At 41.6% G+C, this 23,647-nt stretch overlaps 1 protein-coding gene and 1 pseudogene across 1 annotated transcript; one reads left to right on the top strand and one right to left on the bottom strand.

The window, feature by feature from the left end:
• Positions 1-5,105: 5,105 nt before the first annotated feature.
• LOC120639976 lies at positions 5,106-7,873 on the top strand (annotated as a pseudogene).
• Positions 7,874-13,564: 5,691 nt separating this feature from the next.
• LOC120640422 (protein ACCELERATED CELL DEATH 6-like) lies at positions 13,565-23,310 on the bottom strand. Its single transcript, XM_039916243.1, has 6 exons — positions 23,168-23,310; positions 21,519-22,118; positions 20,655-21,175; positions 15,265-15,898; positions 14,637-15,178; positions 13,565-14,361 (listed from the first exon to the last, which is right to left on the bottom strand). The coding sequence occupies exons 2-6, from the start codon at positions 22,114-22,116 to the stop codon at positions 13,762-13,764; spliced, it is 2,895 nt and encodes a 964-aa protein (XP_039772177.1). The 5' UTR covers positions 22,117-22,118; positions 23,168-23,310; the 3' UTR covers positions 13,565-13,761.
• Between the last annotated feature and the right edge of the window lie 337 nt (positions 23,311-23,647).

The following is a 23,647-nucleotide window of genomic DNA, read 5'->3' as shown; positions in this document are numbered from 1 at the left end:
ATTACAGATATGTTCCATACAAACTAGACGCACGATTACTACATATTACAGATATGTTCGATACAATTGTGGATCATGACACCGAGTGCCTTCCACGAGCAATTCTCGCCTATGGTCGTCTGAACGTAGGAGGTGCTCCATCTCTGGGATTTCCGGAAGGACCGATGTCAGCAGCATCGTGAAGTGCATTCTGAGGACACTTTTTGTATTTGTGACCCAATCCTCCACATTGGCTGCAACGCTTTTGTGCCTTGCTTGCTTCGGACTCGTCCATACCATTCCGAATACGACGTGTCTGATGGCGGCCTTTGCCTTTCTTAGTGGCTGGATCAGAAATAAACATCTTATTCTCATTATCCTGAATGAAAGGTCCCACTATTCCAATCCCGTATACCTCATGTCCCCAGGTGGATACAGCTGCTTCCTTGCTGAAGTAAGGTGAAACAAATACTCCTGGCTGCAACCCAGACTCTGCACATGCCGCAATGAGATGCGAGCATGGCAAATGCAATAACTTAGGCTTCATGCAGGAGCTGAAGGCTTTGCCATCTACTGTAATCAAACTCTCATGTACCACCCTATCTCTACGGATACCACGACCAGTTCTATCCTTGCATGGAACCTCAAATCTATGCTCCATTGTACCTGTCGATATGACGCGGTGCAGTTTGGCCTTTTCAATCTTCTGTTGTATATATTGTGTCACTCTTGTGCAAAACTGAATTTGGGGGTTGCTGATGTTTATGCTTGCAGCCATGTAACGCTCTCTAAAATACTTCATGCACCCATACATGATGAACTCAATAATTCCCACAAGAGGAAATGCACGACAAGAACGCATAACCATATTGAAACACTCTGCATGGTTCGTTGTCTGAATACCATACCGTATTCCGTTGGTATCATAAAGGAATGACCATTTCTCCTTATGTGCACCTCGAATCCAGTGTGAAAATGGCTTCTCAATTGAATCCCTAGCCTCTGCAGCCTGAATTGTGCTTGCTCCTGATGCCCTTACCTTCACTAGCTCTACAGTCAATTGATCAAGCATCTGCCATAATGCATTGAATTTTCTCTGTTGATTTTGGGTGCACAACCTCTTAAACATGTTCTTAAGATCCTTGTTCTTGAAGTGGTCATAGAAGTTTGCACCCATATTGAAAGTGATCGGGTGCTCTAACCTAAGAGGGGGAGGGGGTGAATTAGGTACTAATAAAAAACTTGACCTATGGCTCCAACTAGTTTGCACAAAACTTAAACTAATTCAAGCTATCTAGATGTGCAACTAGGTTGTCCTAGTGTGAAACCCCTATCCCAAAAGAGTTATGCACCATATAGCCTTCCCTAATAAGAAACTATTCTATGAAAGTAAAGGCACAAAGGTTGCAAGTATTAAATGCGGAAGCTTAAAGAGCGGGATAGGAGATAACAAACTCTTGACGCGGATGTTTATCCCGTGGTTCAGTTAGCCACAAAGGCACGCCTACATCCACGTTGTTGTAGCACTCACTAAGAGTATTGCTACTCGGCCACCAAGTCTTTTCCGTGAACACAATCACGGTCACCTTGGCCCCCGGGTTCCACTAAGGAGCTTCTCCACAAAGGATGGGGGTCTCCACGTCCGCCGCACAAAGATGTCGTCGCCGCTCCACACCAAGTCGCAGGGTCGATGACGTTACCGGCGAGCTTCGCAGCTCCAAGGAGGCCGGCGCACCAAGCTCTTGTTTGGTTCACTAGAGAACCACAGCACAAAGGCTCAAGGCCTTGCAATCTCACTCACTAAGAGCTATTCTAGCACTCACACTTTATAAGCTAGTGCTAAAAGCTAAGGATATGATCTTGATGCTCTTGTATGACTTGGAGATGTTCTTGGGTGTGTGTGGGATGTTCAGCAACTCCAGCAAGCTTCAAATGGCCGGGGTGAGGTGTATATATAGGCCACCAAGTCTTGTAGCTGTTGCTCCAACGATCAGCAGAAAATCTGCGTATCATCGGATGAACCGATACCTCTGGCTGGGGTAGCGTCGGTTCATCCGGTCACTCATAACCCGAAGTAGCCGTTGAACTCCTGACACCTAACGTCATTACACCGATGGTATGCACCGATGCTTCACCGGTTCAACCGGTGCTGAAGGCATGGCTCTTGTGCGACTTGCATCGTCTCTGGAACACAGTACGCCCAATGCACTGATGCCCCTTTTTGAACCATCGGTTCATCCGGTGCCTATAAGCTGACTTGGCTTTGACTCCCTTCTGCACCAAAATACCATGGCGTCACTTGAACCTAAAAGCCTGAGAATGATTATCTTAACAATCATATTAGTCCAAGTGTTGTGTGTGTCATCAATCGCCAAAACAATATATTGAAATATGGCATGAGAGGCCATTTTCGCTACACATATGCCTAATGCACCACCTGTTTTGGACATCGGGCCACAATAGAGGCGTTGTTGCAGTTCCACGTTGCAATTTCAGTATTGATTGCACCAGACCTGCATGCCTATCACTAATAAGGCACACATTTGGACGTGCAGCAACAACATGAACCTTCACTCATTCAAGGAACCAATACCAACTGTCTAAGTTCTCATTCTCAACAAATGCAAATGCGAGCGGAACTATTTGGTTGTTGCAATCTACCCCGATTGCGGTGAGTATCTGACATTTATACCTTCCAGTCAGAAATGTGCCATCAATGCAGATCACCGGAAGACAACACTGAAATGCCCTAACACAGGCACCTAGTCAAAAGAAGGCTTGTTGTAGAATGCTTTGCCCCCTAGTCACGGCTGGTACGAGGTATGAGTCATAAAAGCTTCCAGGATTTCTAGCAGCAACCTGTGATAACATACGAGGTAGGTTATCATATGATGCCTCGTATGTGCCAAACCATATCTCGAACACCCTTTGTTTAGCCCGCCATGCCTTCAAATAACTAATGGTGTACTGGTAAGTCTACTCAATGTGTCGAACAATCATTTTTGGCACATATTTAGGTTGTCCATAACCAACCCAAATATTTTCTTTGCAACGAAGTCGCATGATATATTGCGATGCGAGGGAAGAACTTCTGACAGCAAACAAGTGTGCTCTATCACAATGGAACATTTCCAGTTCGACTTTCATTTTCCCTTGAATGCATGTACTCGCCATGGACATCCATCATTCACACACTTCACCTCATATTCTTTACTGCCAGACTTTACGACTCTAAATTCTCGTTTCAATGATATTGCCCATAGTCTCACAGCATCTTTTACGACTTCAATGTTTGGATATGTTGCACCTTGCACTACCTCATTCCCTCTGTACTCCCACTCCTGATTTCGTACGTCTTCTGCGACATGATTGCCAAAACCATGCTCCTTCCACTCTTTTGGCAATGAGTACTGCTCGTCATCAGATGAGCCATCATATTCTTCCATCTCTATTGCGGTTTGGTCTTCTGCCTCCATCTCGTCCACAATGCTATGTATCCTCTCTCCCTCATCAGCAAGGCCCTGTGGTCCGATGTTTTGGTTCTCTATCTCTTCTGACTCATCTTGCTCAACATAGTTGGTCTCTCTTCGAATACTCGAAGTTGCTTGATCTGCACCATGTTGGATTTCATTTTGTGTCTTCTCCCGGATTTGAACAAGAATGGCCAGAGGCCACCCACGCTCTAGAGCTGCTTGCATGTACTTCTACCAGTCATCAGTGCTGTGTATTATCATCAATTTCCATAAATCACTTTCTACCTCCCAATTAAACAAAAGACTGGACGGTCATCACATGTGTCAACGGATCAACATGGAACCCACGCCGCAGCCACTTACATATGGAACCAAAACTCATTTCCAGAGGTTTATCTATGGCGCTAGATGTGCACTTAAAGGCAGAAAGGTCTACTGTATTTGGCCCATACAAAACATTGTAGTCACCATAAAATACTTGAAACTGCATCTTGCTCGACATATCTGTATATCACAGAATACTTATCGAGTTATACTCTTTACTTCACTATCTTATTCAATAATCCATAAAAACTAAGTATGAATTTCAACTACAACATATAAGTATTCATAACTACGTGATGACACTCAAATTCTATACTGCATATGCGAAACTCTATTCTAAATCGTAATTAATTTATAAACACGTCTCTAATAGTACTACAATTATAATAATAAACGCGTAGTACTAATTTTCTAAACTAATTTACTACTACGTAACTAAAGTATCATTAAACTCCGACTTAAATGGTTCTACTATAGCACTAATTAAATTAAATTACTCTACAATACCAATGGAAATATATATAAGCTAAATGTACTAACCTGCAGATCACAAGTGCGCAATCCGGCAGGGCTTCGCCGCTTCCCTTCTACTCACCCCTCTTTTTTTTTCTGGATTTTTTGTGGAATTTTCGGCCTCAAATGAGGAGGGAATGGGGGTAGAATGCGGGGTAAGACCCGGCCCCCCTTGCACCCGCGCGCCCCCGGCCAGGGACCTCGTTGCAAATTTGAAGAAAAAAATTACATTTAGGGCATGTCGCCCCCCATAGGGCGACCGGGGTATATTTTTGAAATTTTTCAAAACGAACATATATTTTTAAAATTTTGATTTTTTTTAAATATAAAAAAGAAAAAATCGCGCTCAATAAGAAGCAACGAAAACCACACAAGTAGCCCATTAGGCATTAGAGCACAGGCCTGTTAGCGCATATCGGTTTTCTCCCTATGACCTGCTGCTAGCATGGACGATCGTTCCGAATTCTACTGATTGTCTTCTAGACTTCTAGCCTTCCAGACTTCCACGCTGCCGCCGCCATCCTGCCAGTGCGGCAGTGCCGGCCACCATTTGAGAAGCCACCTTCACCAAGATCGATCCTGTCGGTGCCGTGGCCGTGGGTCATCCGTTTGTTTATTCCTCAAATCTTCAATCCTCCCGTGCTGCTGTTGGCCATCTTTGCTTCATCTAATATTCAATCACGTATTCACGTTAAGGTAATCTCAATCTCATAAACTGATTTTCCCATTTACCAGCCCCTTTTACATTGCTTCACATGACATATACGTAACTAGGTCTTCATTTTTTTTATAAATCAGGGAGCCTTTTTATCTATCATGTATTCTAGAGTTAGAAAATATGATTCTGGTTGTGAAAAACGCAAGAAGAAAAAAAGACTTGAATTGCTTGCTCAAAGACAAAAGGGTGCCCTTGATAGGTTTGTTGTTAAAGAAGGTCAAGTAGTTACAGAAAATCATACTGCAAGTAATGTTGAAGCTGCTGGTACTGGAGGTTCTAGTGGTAATAGTGGATATGCTCACGCTTTAGAAATTGATCCAGTAGTTAATCCTAAGAATGCTAAGCTTCACACTTCAGATACTAATGAAATTCAAGAGGATGCCAATGGTGTTGATGGTACCCTCAATGGATCAGCTAGTTCAGAAAGAAACAATGATTTTGGTGTGCCTGTTCAGCCTGATATATTTGATCCAATATATTGGGATTCACTTGATAAAACAATGCTTGACATTTTGCTTCAAAAGGGTCCTAAAAGAGACCTATCTATTCAAAAAGGCCCTAAAGACCGATTTAATAGAAAGTTCTCCGCTGCACATTACACTAGAATTTTAAGAAATGGAGAGAAGCGCGACAGAGAATGGTTGGTGTATTGTAAAGAGCTGGATAAAGTATTCTATTTTTGTTGCAAGTTTTTAAAAAAAGGGCAAACAAAAGGTCAATTATCAAATGAGGGTTTCTCTGATTGGTCACATCTTAGCAACAGGCTTAAAGAGCATGAAACTAGTGCAGAACATATCATGAGTATGGCCAATTGGTACAACTTGCGTCTCAGATTTGATAAAAATCAAACAATTGATAAAGTTGCTCAGCGAGAAATTGAGAAACAAAAGGATCATTGGAGGAAAGATTTACTGAGAATTATTTTGATTGTGAAATTCCTTGCTAAACATAGTTTAGCATTTAGAGGCTGTAATAGTAAGTTGTACCAGGACAACAAAAGGAATTTTATGGGCATGGTCGAGGCAATTGCTGAATTTGACCCTGTTATGCAAGAGCATGTTCAACACATTACCAATGATGAAACACGTATACATTATCTTGGTCATGGCATCCAGAATGAAATAATAAATCTGCCAGCTGCTGTCATCAGGTGTGAATTAATTAAGAAGATAAAGAAATCAAGGTATTTTTCGGTTATTCTTGATTGTACTCCAGACACTAGCCATCAAGAACAATTATTTTTGATCATAAGGTATGTTGATACATCTTCCAATTCTGTTTGCATTGAGGAATCTTCTTGGGTTTTTTAGATGTGAAAGATACTACTGGACAAGGATTGTTTGATGTCTTGCAAAATGAATTAGAGAATCTTGGCCTTGATATTGATAATGTGAGAGGACAACAATATGATAATGGATCAAATATGAAAGGGAAAAACCAACGGGTACAAAAGAAACTTTTGGACATCAATAATCCTAGGGCCTTTTATTCTTCTTGTGCTTGTCATAGTCTTAATCTAACTTCATGTGACATGGCAAAGTCTTGTACTAAAGCAAATTCCTTTTTTGGAATCATACAACGGATCTATACAATATTTGCTAAATTCACCAAGAGATGTCAGATATTGAAAGATAATATATCGGGATTGACTCTAAAATCATTATCATCTACTCGCTGGGAGAGTCATGTCAATAGTGTTAAGGCTATAAGATTTCAAATGGATGACATACGAGAGGCTTTGCTCCATGTATCTAAAACTGATAATGAAGATAATATATGCAGTGAAGCTTATTCCTTAGCAACGAATGAACTTGGTGACTATGAATTTTTAGTGGGAATTGTTTTATGGTATGAAATACTATTTGCTATTAATTTGGTCAGCAAGCAGTTGCAAGAAAAGGATATGCTTATTGATGTTGCTATTGAGAAAGTGGAAGGGTTGGTTTCGCACTTTAAAAAGTATAGAGAAATTGGTTTTTCAAATGCTTTGGAATCAGCAAAAGAAATAGCACAGAAAATGGATATAGAACAAACATTTCCCACTAGACGTAATAGCAAAAGGAAAAGGCAATTCGATGAGACCCCTGATGATGCATCTGTTGTTGTACAATCTGTAGAAGAGTCGATCAGAATTAACTACTTCATACCAATTGTTGATCAAACCATTGCTTCACTTATTAGACGGTTTGAACAGTACAAGGGATTTGAAAGTATTTTTGGTTTCTTAATCACTTTGCAAAAGTTGTGCTCTTTAAATGACAAAAGTCTGTTCTCTGCTTGTGGTAACCTTACGGCTGCACTTAAAAATGGTGAAGATTCTGATATTGATGGCAAAGAATTATTTATGGAGTTGAAATTGCTTCAAGATTTCATCCCAAAGGAATAAATTGGAGCTGCTGCTATTCTGAAGTTTGTGAAACAAATGGGATGTTTTCCAAATGCCTTTGTTGCATATAGAATTTTGTTGACTGTGCCTGTGATTGTTGCATCCGCTGAACGGAGCTTTTCAAAATTGAAGCTGTTAAAGTCATACTTGCGCAGCACCATGACACAAGAAAGACTCAATGGATTAGCGACAATAGCACTTGAAAGCGATATTTTGGAGAATATCAAATATGAAGACATAATTGATGATTTTATTTCCAAGAATATGAGGCGATTGGTACTTTTTAGTCGAAGATTGGTTAGATATGGGTATGAAACATTTTGTGCTTTATTTCTTTGTAAAAAAGTTCTTTTATTATAAAATTTTAGTCATTTCCTTTTAATGTAGGGCCTCAAGTTTTGTTTCACACAGGGGCCTCGGAATCTCAGTTACGGCCCTAGCGATGGCGATGATGCTGGTGCCGGCGACTGCGGCGGCTGAGCCATCGATGAATGGAGTAGCACGATCCATACGGCGATAAGCAAGGCCCCTTAAATGCAGCACGAGTACTGCCAGCTATGCTCCCTCTAGCTAGCTAGCTAGCTACCAGTGGATCAGCTACCTTATTGCTTGCCTGATTGTGATTATGACGAAATGGAAAAGGGAGAAGATAGGCGGCGGGAAGCTAGCTCAGTTGGTGATTGTGTGGATGGGTCATTATTGGGTCTTTTTATAGCCAACAGGTCAACCTATCTAGGAGTCCTAGCTAGGCCCTCCTAAAATATTGCAAGGTGGTTAGACTAGATCTAGAAATTGCATCTTCCTTGGTTGCAACATGTTAGAAGATGACTTCACGATCGATCGCTGTTTCTTTTGTTTTTTAGGTCAAAAGCTGTATGTACCTTCAACTTCGCTTGTATGTACCGGCCTTCAATGAATCTGGGCAACTAAAGTGCTTGACCCTTCATATCAGTCTAAACCAAAATATTGTTGCTTAAAAAGGATACTCCGAATAGGTAATGTTATACTCATTAATTAGGGTTTTTTTATCATGTGGAAAAGCATTTAATAATAGACACAAGAAACTATATCTTGTATAAGAGATACCGCTTTGGCATGATATATTAGGTCATTCCACAAAATATATTATTTGCCTATTTTTTGATACTTTTTTTGCGAAATGGTTTTCGATACTTTGAGGTGCAAAACATATGATTTTATAGTCCAAGGTAAGATGTGGACGACGTTCTATACACAGCGGGGGAGGTAGACTTTATATTTTGTATATAAGCATCATATCATATTGAATATACCTATTTGAACCCAATGAGATGCTCTCACAGATATCACAATTATATTCCTATTTGTGCAGCACCATAAAAAATACCACACTGTATCGGTTACTCCGAGGCTGTCCAAAAAAGGACAATTCCAGACCGGCACATCTCACATGCGCAAGGCACGTGAAATGTGCCGGTCCAAAATGGGTGACGCATAGTTTTCGTAACTCTACTGTTATGTGCAAGTTCAAACAGTAAAATAAATTATTGTTTGATAATCTCATTTTTACTATTGTATTTCCAAGGCCAGATAATATTAACAAAACTATATTACGGAAACCTCATCCACTGCGGATTTACGTATTCAAATAGACTAAACTAAACTAAACTCGGCTTATTGACTAATTATTAGACATTTTTAAAAAAATTATTATCTAATTATTATTATTTTTAATTTAACTTCCACTATTACAAAAGGTCTAAACTAAATTAGCATGTAAAATTCATTAATTATTTAAGAAAGTATTATGAACAATAATTAATAACTACCTAACATTTGAAAAATTAATTTCTAATACATACTAATAAACTTCTAATCGCTATTTTCGGCGGCCAAATATACAAAACCGCAGAAAATTAACTATTTAATAAAGAAATAAAAAAATTACCTGGACGACAGGCTCGGCGCGGCGCGGGCACGTGGGCACGGGTGGCGCTGGTGCGCGCAGGCACAGGGCGACGTGGGTGCGGGCCGAGCGTGGGCGGGGCGTGCGGCACAGCCCACGCGGGGGCGCATGCGTGGCGGGGCTGGCGTGCGGGCGGGCTGGGGCGAGCGCGGAGCTCGGCGGCGCCAAGGCGCGGGGCGGGTGGGCGAGCGCGGCGGCGCAGCGGCTTGGGCGGGCGGGTGGCGGGCTGGTTGAGGAAAGAAGCCAGATGGGGAAGAAAGAGATAAGGTGGGCACAATTTTCGATGGCTACAGTGTCTAGCCGCCCAAAATTACCTACCTAATTTTCGGCGGCTACAAGGTCTGGTTGCCGAAAATTAATTAGCTTTCGAGGGCTGGACTCTGAAGCCACCGAAAATTACTTAATTTTCGGCGTCTGTTTCCATGACCGCTGAAAATTAGTTATTTTCGGTGGCCGCAATCTGGCCGCCCAAAATTTTCTACTATTTTTGGGGGCTACACTTAGGCCGCCGAAAGTTTTCAGATTTCCTGTAGTGGCCAGTGTCCTTCCACCAAGAGCATATATACAGTAGGGTAAATTTTGTTTAGTTTTCTTACACGAAGGAGCTGCCCCATTAGCTACTAACACATTAGGTTTTCTTTTTAAAAAATATAGGTACTCTTGGAGCACCATTTTATGTTGTCTCTTTTTTACGACAAACTATTAAGATTACAACACCACTCTATGAGAGATTCGTTCTTGCGATAACAGGCGCATATGTACCCGTGAGCCAGAATTATCACATTAAATTTAAATATGGTTTCATTATAATTCATGAATATTTGACAAAAAATTATAAAAAATATGCTAGGTTGTTAGATTATCAATGATCTAAATTAACTTAAATTTTTTTACATCAAATATAAAATAAAATTTGATTCCCTTTTTTAAAAGAAAGAGGTCCATTATATATTATTTTAAATAGTGGTTATTAAAATTGTAAATACCCTGGTCCATTAGTGTCCTATTTTTAGCCCGTTGTGGATAATGTGTGCTTTGGGTGGAATTAGTCACACCGTGGTTGACTTTTTACGTTTGGACCAGCTTATAGGACCTCATGTTTCAAATATATTACCTCCAGGTTAACCCTTTTACATGAAGCGAGAACAGAATTGTAAACAAGATGATACACATATGCGGGTTGGCCCCTCGGAAGGGTTCGGCCGTAGACAAATTTTGTAGTGGGAGACCAAATACCCTCACAACACGTGTGCATATGTGTCTAAGTATTTATCAGCTGTGAGTAAGGATGAAAGTGGGGTAGGTGGCCTTTGATATAGCTGTGGCTCTAGGGGACATGATATGGTCGTGGCACGTAACGAAGGGAGTAAGTATGTGTTAACTATGAAAGTGGTAGACATGATATGGCTGTGGGGTGGCCTCCAAAGTGAGGATGAAAGTATAAGTAAAGTGATATAATATGTAGTTCAGAGCCAATACTATTGCTGCGGAAAAGCAGTATGTGGAGCCTGTCAAGGAGAAATGGTATGACCATATAAACAAGGGCATATCCTTTGTATTTGTCTGCCGTAAAAGCGGTAAACATCTAAAGCGAGGATGAAAATGTAAATGGGGTGATATGTATATTCGAGTGGGATCCTAAGTCTATCATAAAAGCGGTAAGCGTACCAAGCTTAAATTCAAATAAAACTAAAATATTACTCACTCCATCCCATAATATAAGGCATATAAATTTCTAGAATAGTCTTTAAAATGAAAGTTTGACCATTGTATTAGGGTCTAGGATAGAGTTCTAGTCGTACTCTAATCTAGGGGGCCATAAATATGAGGCCAACCCTATTGTAACCGTAAGACGACAAGATAGCTTGGCTTGGGTGTGTGGCACTGCCGCGGTGTGCCCAGATGCTGGCATAGCTATTGATACGGGGAGGAGCACCCGTAGTCATGCCCGGAGATGTAGACTTTAACTGAACCTTGTTAACAAATATCGTGCCTCCGGTGTCGTCTGTGATCGTGCATGTTCGTCTCAGATAGATCTAATCATCGTTTCCGCTGGGGAAGATTAGCAAGCCAGCTCGTCGCTGGGGGCTAATCTCTAACACAAGTACACAACACAGACCTGGGAACTAGTTCCACGGAGGAGAGGGATAAATCTCATAGATAGCAAGTGGGTCTACAAAATCAAGAAAAAAGCTGATGGTTCAATAGAAACGTTCAAGGCCATGCTGATAGCCAAGGGTTTTAAACAAAGACATGGAGTAGACTACCTAGATACTTACAGCCCAGTGGTTAAACCATCCACTGCCCCAATAATTTTATCTCTGGCAGTTTCGAAGGGTTGGGCTCTAAGACAGGTAGATATACAAAATGCCTTTCTTCATGGGTTGCTTCAAGAAGAAGTGTATATGAAGCAACCTCCAGGCTATCAAGATCCTAACAAGCTACCAGATCTCATATGTCGATTCAGAATAGCACTGTATGGCCTAGAACAGGCACCCGGAGCATGGCATTCAAGGCTTACAGGGAAATTACAGGAGCTGGGCTTCAAATCTTGAGAGCAGATGCATCTCTATTCATATTCAGAAATAGAGAGGTCACCGTTTCTATGTTAATATATGTTGACCACATCATCATTGCCAATTATTCGGATAGTACAGTCAACAAGTTGATGCAGCAGCTCATAGGAGAGTTTGCAATCAAGGATCTGGGTACACTAAACTATTTCCTGGGCATTGAAGTTAAGCAACAAAGAGATGGTCTAATATTATCTCAGAAGCACTATGCTCTTGATCTGCTGAAAATAGCATGTATGGAAAAATGCAGAGCAATTTCCGCATCCATGGCAACAACTGAGAGACTGTCTAGAGAACAAGGCCATTCACTGAACAATGAAGAGCAGTTTAGATACAGAAGCACGGTTGGAGGACTACAGTATTTGACAATGACAAGGCATGACTTTGCGTTTGCAGTAAATCGAGTGAGTCAGTTCATACAAAATCCCACTGATATACCCTAGAGTGCAGTAAAACTCATACTGAGGTATGTCAAAGGTACAGTGGTTTTGGACTGAAGATTTAGAGATCAGCACATACAACACTGTCGGGCTTCTCTGATGCAGACGTGGCTGGATGCCCTGATGATCGCCGATTCACGTCAGGCTTTGCAGTATTCCTTGGAACAAACCTGGTGTTCTGGAGCTCAAGAAAACAGGCCGTAGTGTCAAGATCGAGTACCGAAGCAGAGTACAAGGCTATTGCCAACATGACAACTGAAATAATCTGGGTGCAGTCACTACTAAAGGAATTAGGGGTGTTCCAACACAAGGCACCGTTGATTTGGTGTGATAATCTTGGGGCTACCTACCTGACGACTAATCCAATGTTCCATGCCAGGACAAAACATATAGAAGTGGATTTCCAATTCGTTCGAGAACAAGTAGCCCGCAAAGCACTAGAAGTGAGGTTTATCTCCTCCAAGGATCAACTGGCAGATGTACAGACAAAGCCACTCTCCAGAGCGCCTTTCACAAAGAATCGATCCAATCTCAACATGATAGCACGTTGTGATTGAGGGGCATGTCAAAGTTGTTAGTCAGTTAGGCTAGGATAAGCTTCCTGCGTCCCTCGCGTCATAGACCGTGTTTACTGCAGAACGTTAGCCACAACGTTGCTGCGACGTCGTGACCACAGGCTGCGCCTTGATAACCGGATCATGGATCCATGTAATTGATCGTTGTACATTTGTTCTATAAATACATACAAGGTCCGAAAGAGGACCAGTGCTTCGGCAACTCTTTCTGTGCTTTAATTAAGCATTTCCATTTATGTTTTTCATACAAATTTCAAACGTTGTGTTCTGAGATTGAAAAAATTCCTCTCGTGTCACCAAAATCAGGGGCATGGTGGCTAGTACCTGGCTGGTTCTTTGTGTATTCTCTCTGGTGCTGTTTTAGTTTGTTAAGTTTGTTGAACACACATGTCCATCCCTAAAGAATAATATTTAGCCTTACAGATAGAGATATGCATCCTTTTGATTGTAAGCCACAACACTGATGTTTCCTCACGACATAGAATACAGTTCTCCGTAAGTTTTGTTATAAACGCTGTACAATAGCTTTGAAAAACTATAACTTGTATCATGCCATCGCTGCTCATAATTTTGCTGGATTTTCAAAACCCCTACTATGGAGCTAATATATCCCTCATCAACAAAGGAAATTTGTAAGATGTCCAATCTGGAAACAAAACAGTACCACTCATCTGCACAAACATGGTGCAATCAGTGTTCAAAGTACATAGTGCAGGTTTTACATAGAATTCCAAATTGCCCAAATAAAATGTCATTATCCCAACATAGAGATACAATATGTTCGAGTATTAAAATATAGAAAAGCAGCTGGGCCCAACAATTGAAGCTGATGAAGCTAGATCATACTAAGGAGCTCAGACTTGAAATTCCGACCCAACCGGAATCTCAGTTCCAAGATGGGCCATTCTCCTAGTAGCTTGGTAAGAATGGGCAATAAAGATGTTAGAACACAGATTGTAACGGCCAGCCATAGGAGATGAGGAGCAAGCACAGTGAATAGACCAGTTGCGAAGGCTGTGGTGGTAGCCATGTATGCAAACCACATAAGCTTCTTCGTAAAAGATCTGTAGTAAAGTAAGAACTCAAGATCCTCCCACCTTGCTATGATGCACACAAAGGCAACAACAAGTGAGGAGCACATTGCCAAGGTGTCTGCGAGCAAGAATGCCTGGAAAGCAAACTTCCTTGCCATGATGGGAAGCCCCTCGTTTCCGGAGTCACTGCTATATCCTCCAGGCAGAGTGAAAGCAGCAGCAAAGGTAATAGTGGCAAGGAGGATGGCAACTAGGGAAGTGTTGCCAGTGTATGTTTGAGTCAGTGACTTAATATCCTTCCTTGATGAGGCTGTCACTTTATTCTTGACTTGCTCATGGAGATTACCAATAGAAGGTGCGTGTAGAGGATCAGCTTTCAACATAAGCATTGACACTTCATTCTGCATAAAATTCAAACAAATGTGCAAATAAATAAATGGAGTTTGCAGTATTTAATATATATACTAGTACTCAAGGGAATTAATTAATATAATGAAAATTAATTGGATTCCTGTTGTGTGAGGAATCCTCGTGCCATTGTATTGTAGCACATAACTAATGAGGAATTATAGTATTATTTATTTTAGATTATGACCAAAATGGTTGTTATTTATATTGCTTTGCACTGCATTGATACAAGGGCTGAGGCATTTGGACAACAAACATACGTACGTACCCAGTTTAATGTCTTGGCGTGGTGGGCGGTAGTACCTAGTAACCAGGATGCTGGGTTACCCACTTTGTTGAGCACTGTAACATCAATGTCCGGGCATCGTAGCAAAGCATGGACTATCTTTGGATCACACTTTCTTACCGCGTTATGCAAAGGAGTCTCTTCATTTTCGTCTCGCACGTTGACTAGTTTCCGAGTATACTTTGAATCAAGGAAGAATTCTAGAAGCTCCATACGACCAAGCATTACAGCTTGCTGAAGACATGTCGATGTCGTCTCGTCGTTTGCAACGCGACAGGGAGCATCCGGACAATGCTTAAGAAGCTCTTTGGCAATACCAACATATCCCCGTGACGCTGCCGCAGAAATAAGAACAGGGGATCCCTTAGAGGATACTGCGTACCCTAAGGACCAGTCATGTTCGAGCAGCACTCTCAGGACCTCAACCTTGTCCCAGTGCGCAGCCAGGTGCATTGGAGTAGCCTTATGTTTGTCTTCTTCTCTGGCCAGCCCGGGACGTGTCTCCATAATCCTTTTTGCGATGGCTGAAACCAAATTAATAAATTAATTTACTACTCCTGCTCGAAAATTAAATTTCATACACAATCCACACACACTAAGCATGCACCACCTGTATTGCCACTTCTCACAGCAGCATGCAGAACATTGTAACCATACGCTCCCCCGTGAGCAGAATCAGGGATCTCCAACAGCTTCTCGAAGACATCCGCGTGATTTCTCATCACCGCGATGAACATGGGCGACTCGCCGTATTGGTTTACAGCACGCGACAGTGAAGGCTCGGCCTCTATCAGCTCCAGCGCGAGGTCCCTGTGGCCGCTGCGGATGGCATGGTGCAGCGGATTGCATCCGTTCTTGTCTTGCATTAGGATTGCGTCGCTCAACTGCTGAGCAATGCAGCACCTGAGAATAGATGAAGCCAAAGATGTATGGCCACTTGCTACGGCTGCGACCAGCGGCGTCTCGCCGTCGGCATTGGTGGCGGCCAGGAGAGGCAGAGACTGGCTGAGCGACATGACATCCTTGCAGAACTCCTCGTGCCCATGGATGGAGGCGATGTGGAGGCAGGTGTTCCCTTGCGGGGTTGTCCCATGCAGGACGCCAGGGACATGCACAGCCATGTGCTTCATTTCTGCAGCATGACCAGACGCTGCTGCTTTTAGTAGACGTAGGTCCATCAGAGGGTTTCCTGGTGACGGGGTAGCCCCTGATGGTTCTGGCGGGGAAGATATATCGTCTGCCATCTGTAATACAACAACTAGTATTGTTTACTCACAACTGTTGATATATAGGACAAACAAATTTAGTTGTCGTTCGAAATTAGTATCTTATAATAATAATAATAATAATAATAATAATAATAATAATAATTACTAATTAGACACTACTACTCCCTTTTTTAGCCTCTATGTAATTTTTCCAACGACGCACTAAAAAAAGTACAATATCTTAGAAATTCAAACAACAAATTAAAGCCAAACATCATACAATCTATTTTTAGACTAGGTCTAGTCGATAACGATAGTCTTTTGGTATAATTTGGTGCATTTGGTGTGAGCAGGGGAGAGGAAAGAGAGGAGCTCTTGGGAGAGAGGAGAGAGAGTTTAGGGCATGTTTGGAATCACTGTAATTCTACAGTTTTGAAGTATATGGAAATACCATGGTATTTTGACCCAAAAGCTGTTTGGTTGGTCTTTCCAACACAGAGTTTCTAAAAGCACAGTTTCCTCAATACCACAGTATTTTAGGGGTATTGAAAACTCTGTTAGCCGGCCTTGTTCAAGCCGACCCCCAAGATCGAGTGGCCCGACCATGGTGTACCACTCAGCCGACCCCCATAGGCTCACGCGCACACACACACGCTCTAGAAGATGAACACCGAAGGTGGAAGCAGAGAGGAAAACAGAGAAATTGGTGCTGCTTCAAGTCTCAGAGCCGCAACTACTCGTTCCTATATACGCAACCAACCGACACCGAAGGCATGGCGCTACAGTTGCTATTGCTACTTTACACTGCAGCCATGCTGCAACTACTACCGCTACTATTGCTCCTACTGTTGCCATGCCGGCAACTGCTACCACTACATCAGCCGTCCGAACAAAAAGGACAGGCATGGTAAAAAGGGGAGCTAGTGCTCCTACTACTATTGCAAAAGCAAGCAAGAGTCGGTAATTATCCAGCAAACTCCACTCGGGACCAAAGTTTTCTCCACCAAACGTCCACTTTTGTCTCCCGCCTCTCGCCTCATGTGCAGCGCCGCTCCTCCCTTGCCGCCCCATGTCCCGCCCCACTCCTTCCGTGCCGCCCTATATCCCGCGCCGCTCCGCCGCCCCCACCCCCGACTATCTAGCGCCGTTCCTCCCTCGCCTCCCCATATCCTGCGCAGCTCTTCCGCCCCCACCTCTCGGCCACTCCGCTCCACTAGCATTCTCAACCGCTTGCGCACCTCCCTCCCGTGCGGCGCCTCCCGCTGTAGCAGGACGATGAGCAGGTGGTGGAAGCCACCCGGGCCCGTGCCGAGATGCGTTGCCCGCCCAGGGGCTAGGTCCGCTCGGCCGAATGGGCCACACGCCATTGCTCGTCCCCGCCACCCCCGTCCGAGCTTCCTCCTCCGCCCGAGCCGACTTGCCCCTCTCCTCCCCAGTTGCACCGCCTCTCGCGCCGCCCCTTTCCACCCCTACCTTCCTCGTCGCTTCCGGCCTCCCACGCGGCTCTGTGTCGCTCCTCTTGCCCCTACCTTCCTCGCCGGTCGCGCGTCCCCACCATTGGCTCGCCTCCGGCCTCCCGCGTTGAGTCGCGTTGCTTTGCCCATGCGGAGGAGGCACAACGCACACTCCGTGGTAGCGCGCCCCGCCAGCACAGACACCGCCGTGTCTTACAACCCCGTCTCCCAGTTTGCTCCGCACGCATGGTGGCCCCAGCTCTCTCGTCGCTCCAGCCGTGCGGCGGCCCCGCAGCGGCTCGACCCCCACTTCACTCCTCCCGGCCGCCCAACATGTGCCGCCCTGCCGGCCACCGCCCCGCCTCCCTTGCCGTGGTATGACCCACGCGGCTCTATTCTAGATCCCTCTCCGACCTGCCACCCTCTCTTGTCAATTTATAATAAAAAATACCGTGAAATCAAATGGACTTTGGTTTCCAAGAAAACTGTAGTTTTAATGTAGTATGTGAAAACCACAATATTGATGGCACATCCAAAAAATAAACAAGTTAAGAGTAGAAAACACAAGATTTCTTTTGGCGGTTTCTACCCAGAAGGCCTAATGTCTTATTTGGATGGTTATTACCTATCTTGAGCATATTCTAATCTAATAATATAAGGGGGGAACATGCATTAGTTTCATTTTATTGAAATAATCAATAATCATAATTTGCAGCAAAAGTAAATATCATTAGTAGGCCCCAAAACATGATTCAACTCGGCCAAAAGTCCTATACTGTATAGCCCAGGATACAGAAAATAAGAGAAAATATTAATTTCTTATGGGCTAAGACGACCTATCGAACCAGACAGTTTGTAGCCTGGACCATCTAGTGCCTCGCTCCTCTAGCATGGTTTCTTTAAATTCGTTAGGAGCGCATATCATGTAAGCACTCATATGGCTAGCCACACTGACCGCACACTCAAACATAGTTGGGATTGCCTGAGTAGTCTTGAAACATGCCTACCAAGATTAACACACTCCACACAAGTACACACACCCCAACCTTGGTCCCCTCTGGCTCTGGGGATAAACCCCGTGCGATGCGCAGTGTTCGAGCCCCATAGCTCGTTCGCTCTAGCATGGGTTCTGAGCATTATAAGACTCACCTCACCAAAGTTTCTCTCAATATCTATATCAAACTTCTCTCTATGTACAGTGTATATCTACAGTGTAAAATAGTGTTTTGGCCATCCATATAGCAAGTCTTAGTGATGATAGCCTAAGTTATAACCCATGCTATGCACCTGGGCCTGCGCCGTGAATTGGCAAAAGTATATTGATCTCATAGCCAGTGAATATTCTTCAGTTGTATTCGTCCATGATATCGCATCTGACTGCCACAGGATTGGTTGTGAGGGGAGACTGCTGGAAGAAACACTCATTAAATTAACTAATATAAATTAAATATATTAGTGGATTTGATGGGGTAATAGCCTATACATTCGTTGTGCCACTGCCACAAGGGGTAGAATCTTAAGAGACTATCAAATATATATTCATAGATAACTTTTTTTTCTTATAACTAGTTAACTTTTTTTACTTATAACTAGTTACAACAGCTTATCTTTATGTTATCTCTCTCTTTGTTCTTTTTTAACAAAACACCCACAAGTATACTTTGTAATAATTTTTGTAAAAATTAACAATTTCTCCATATAATTTTCCATACATATTCATAACCTATCTTTTCTTTTCATCGTCCTTCATATATTCTCAATATGTGCTTAATTGACACCTTTACTTGTGGGGGTACTTGTTATGTAAGTCTTCTCATGGTCTATTTGTTATGACATTATGGATCTAGATTTTGGTATTTGAATTTTTATTCTATTAGTTTTATACTGATTTTTATCTGCATATTAAGTTAACATTTTAGTGCTTATAATATCTATTACTGAAAACTCTCCTATTTTGTTTTATTAAAATGTTGATTTTAAGCTCTAACCTACACTCCTAGTTAATATAGTCGCATAAGCAATTGCTTCAGTAGACCATGTCAGCTTAGGTGTTGAATTTTCTCTATCAAATAATTATGTGGAAGTATATCAACATAAAATAATATATGAACTCTATCAATACAAATATGTTATAATGTTTGTATCAAAGTATTTTATCTAAAGGAATAACTTACATAATTTTAGGGTTAATAATTTAAATAATTTAAATAAAGATTTTGGTTAATAATTTAAATAATTTACATAATTTTAGTAATAACTCATAGTTTTAAATAATTTAAATAAAGATTTTGGTGTTATTATATATAATATCTCATAATAGGTGGGTATATATATACAAATTATAGGGTTAATTTATATTATCTTCTATAATTACATAGGTGGGTAATTTAGATGCAAATTGGACGTAATTTAAGATTATCTTTCATAATGATAGATGTGTGTAATTTTAATGAAAATTTATGAGAGATTATTTTGCATTGTCTTTTACAAAGGTGGAGGTTAGTAATTTTTTAGAAAATAGGATATATCTAATGTCTTTGGTATCAATATACCAAATTGATTGCGAGATGCTTATGCATTTTATGACAATTTTATCTTTTCTCTAGCAGATTTCAACTCCAATGTTACTATTACTCAGCGAAGATTCTAGAGGAAGAACCACTTATGATACATGCTAGATAAAAAATAATCTTCAATATTCTCATAAAAATGAGAAACATCTGGAACCATTATGGCCTTTAGATCTATTATTTTTTCTCGAACGCGCAGGAGAGCTGCGCATCAATATATTAAGAAGGCCTTTAGATCTATTATTAAAATGAGAAACATCTGGAACCATTATGGCCTTTAGATCTATTATTAAAATGAGAAACATCTGGAACCATTATGGCCACTATGCCATTATGGAAGATAATTTGGTGTGTGTGTATGATACTTCATGTGTTTCTGCATGAATTTTGATGTGCTATATAGAAACATAATTGGAGTGTGAAATAGTAAATAAAGTACTGGAATTACGAAAGGGAATATATGTATATGTTTCGTGGCTTCTCCTCAGCATATGTATATAAATGTTGTTAGCCATACAAAATCGATGGAAGTCATAAACAAATAAGGGTTTTAGTGGCTGATGAGCCTTTCGATTTCGATGCCGTGGCATCATGGAATACCAGAAAACTCTCATAGTGTGGAGACTCCTATTTTGATATAGAGTATTTTCTAACGTTTGTGTCGGGTAACAATACTAGCTCATACAAAATAGAGACTTATCTTTTTTTTTCTCCAGCATATTTTTTTCTCCAATTAATAACAGTAAGATGAGGACACAATATACATACCGAGATTAAAGGCTTCGCGGGGTTGGTGGCATGAAGTAATTCCCAGTTTGCCGATTTACCGGCGCTATTAAGCACTGTTATGTCCATATCTTGGCGATGCCTTAAAGCAGAAAGCATCTCCACCTTCTTGAATTTGGCTGCGAGATGCAGAGCAGTTTCTCCTCTGCTATTTTGCATGTTAACGAGTTGCCCAAGTTGCTGTGACCCCACGATAAACTTTACATACTCCATATGTCCACACAACACTGCTATGTGAAGGCATGTGCTGCCCTTTGGATCGCAGTAGGGAGCATCTGGACAATGTTTAAGAAGCTCTCGAGCAACACCAACATCACCCACAATTGCGGCGACACAAAGAAGAGGTGGGGAGATTAGGTACCCTAATGACGAATCATGTTCCAATAATACTTTTAGCACGTCAATCCTTTTTTCGCTCACAGCTAGGTGCATTGGAGTAAACTTATTCTCGTTTTGTTGTCTGACTAGCCAAGGGCGTAATTCCATAATCCTTTTAGCTATCACTGAAAGCAAATCAAAATGGTAAGGTCAACCAAAAACTAATTATAAAAACTGAGGATTAATAATGGTGGCATTAGATAATACTCCATTTTTTTCATTCACAAATGTACGTCAGTTATTCATCTTATTTAAAAAAGAATTATTCAAACATGTAAAAACACAAGTCGTGCTTAAACTATCTTTAAATTATAAAGCAAATCACAACAAGATATATAAATGATGATTTATGAATTTTTTATTATAAGGCAAATGGTGAAAGTTGTAGAAAAACGTCAACCATGATATGTATTTATGAGCGAAGAGAGTACGTTTCTGTAAATGCATCTCTGATGGACACTCTTATACCTGCATTGCCATTTCTGACGGCAGCATGGAGAGCATTGAGGCCACAGGTTCCCGAATGAGCTGAATACGGAATCTCCAACAATTTTTCACACACATCTGTGATGTTTCTCATCGCTGCGATGAACATGGGCGACTCGTCGTTTTTGTTGACAGCTTTCGACAAGGCCGGCTCTGCTTCTATCAGCTCAAGCGCCAGCATCGTGTGTCCTCTGCGGATGGCGTGGTGCAGCGCGTTGAATCCGCGCTTGTCTTGCTTCAAGATTACTTCGCTCAGCTGCTGATCACGGCAATACCTGAGTAATATAGAAGCTACAGAGACATGGCCCCTTGTCACGGCGGCGAGGAGCGGCGTCTCGCCATCTTTGTTGACGGCGGAGACGAGTGCTGGAGACTGGTCCAGCGTCAGGATACTCCTGCAGAATTCCTCGTGCTCCAGGATGCAGGAGACGTGGAGGCAGGTGTTCCCCGATGGAGTTGTTCCCAGCAGCACGCCTGGATCAAGAGCCAGTTGCTTCATTGATGCCGCATCTCCAGATGCGGCTGCAGCCAGGAGACGTCGGTCCATAGTTGCTTCTCCTGACGTAGTACCGGCTGCCATCCCTACAGAGAACGATTAATCCGTCACATAATTAGTTGTTCGTAGAAAGCTTGAAAAGAAAAGCACTATTTTGACGAGGCGCCGGTCATGCAGGAACTTTTAGGTGTCTTAAGGCACAAAATATTACTTGACGGGGCAGATAATCAATGCCGATTATTCAGTAGTACTAGGAGTTATAAGATGCCAAAAATTTCAATATTCATAAAAATGCTATTCCAGGTAATCCATGCCATCGTATGATCAAAGACGGGTGTTGTTGTAGGACCCTCTCAATGTTATTGCATCCACTGGGAAAATCAAAACTTACAATGGTATTTCGGTCGTCAACAAACACACTCTTAAGGCCTAGCTAGCCAAAAGATGATGGGAAGAACCTAGTCCTTCTAACATGGTATGTATCAAACCGATGAACCATGACTTGTTATGCTATAATACAAACTATCGCTATATTAGTGGAAATATCCTAATGGCAAGATAGTTATGCTGATGTTTCTAGCTGACAAAATGAATAAACTGTGGTATGAAATACATGTAGTATGTACCTCTTTACTGTAAGTAGTTAGTGATACATTTTTTGTTGACTACTATTGTAGATCAAGAGTATGTATTTTTTTCAGTTATTTCATAAAAAATATTTTATACCATTCATAAACTTTGTTAATCTGTATAGAGGTAATGCCATTGGCACATTGAATGCATTAAAGATAACAATACTTTGGATCTGAACTAATAAACATATACTAAACTGAAATTCATGATAGCAGATCAAAAAATTAGAATTTTGGTATAACTTTCTTATAGGAATGAATAAATATGCTAATGACTGTTACTCCATGTAACTATAAAGTTTTTTGTTTACCTTATCAATTAGGCCGTTAGGTGGCTCCTCTGGAGTGGAACTCTCCGGGCTCAATTTATATTTTTCGGAGAACAGATAAAATCTGACTCATGTTATGCTATGTACAGATTTATTGCTTGATCTTAATTTTGTAATTAACCTACTAGCCACGAACGAAATAACATAAGAAATAAGGATACCCATGATATATACCTGGCTGCTGAATAGGGCCGGTAGTATGGACGACAAGTGATGATTCGACCCCTTTACGCTGTCAAACCATTAACCAGTGATGATGCAAGGCGTTGCAAACACAGGTCAGATATATAAAATGACACAACAGGCTAGGTAGGCATGGAGCATGTTAATTGTCCGTCGCAGCAGCCTTATTATATACAATCCGACATCACCAAAGCTGCGAAAGGGAAAGGGAAAAAAAAGAAAAAGAAAAAGGGGGAAAAGAAAAAGGAAAGAGTACCTTGGGTACTAGAACAAAGCAAAGAATCGCTTCTAATATATGACAGTGACCGACAGATTCTAATTTGGAGCTGAGGAGTATTTCGGTATGCTTCATATATATAAAGGACGTGCAAAGCTGGGTTACCTAGTGTTCAAAATTTGCGTGATAAACAAAGGCATAGTTCAAGCATGGTGAAGTAGTGAAGTGAATCAATGTATTCTCATGGCGTTCAT

This window comes from Panicum virgatum, chromosome 7K (assembly GCF_016808335.1).
Source record: "Panicum virgatum strain AP13 chromosome 7K, P.virgatum_v5, whole genome shotgun sequence".
In the NCBI taxonomy this organism is placed as follows: domain Eukaryota; kingdom Viridiplantae; phylum Streptophyta; class Magnoliopsida; order Poales; family Poaceae; genus Panicum; species Panicum virgatum.
This window is presented reverse-complemented; position numbering and strand designations above follow the sequence as displayed.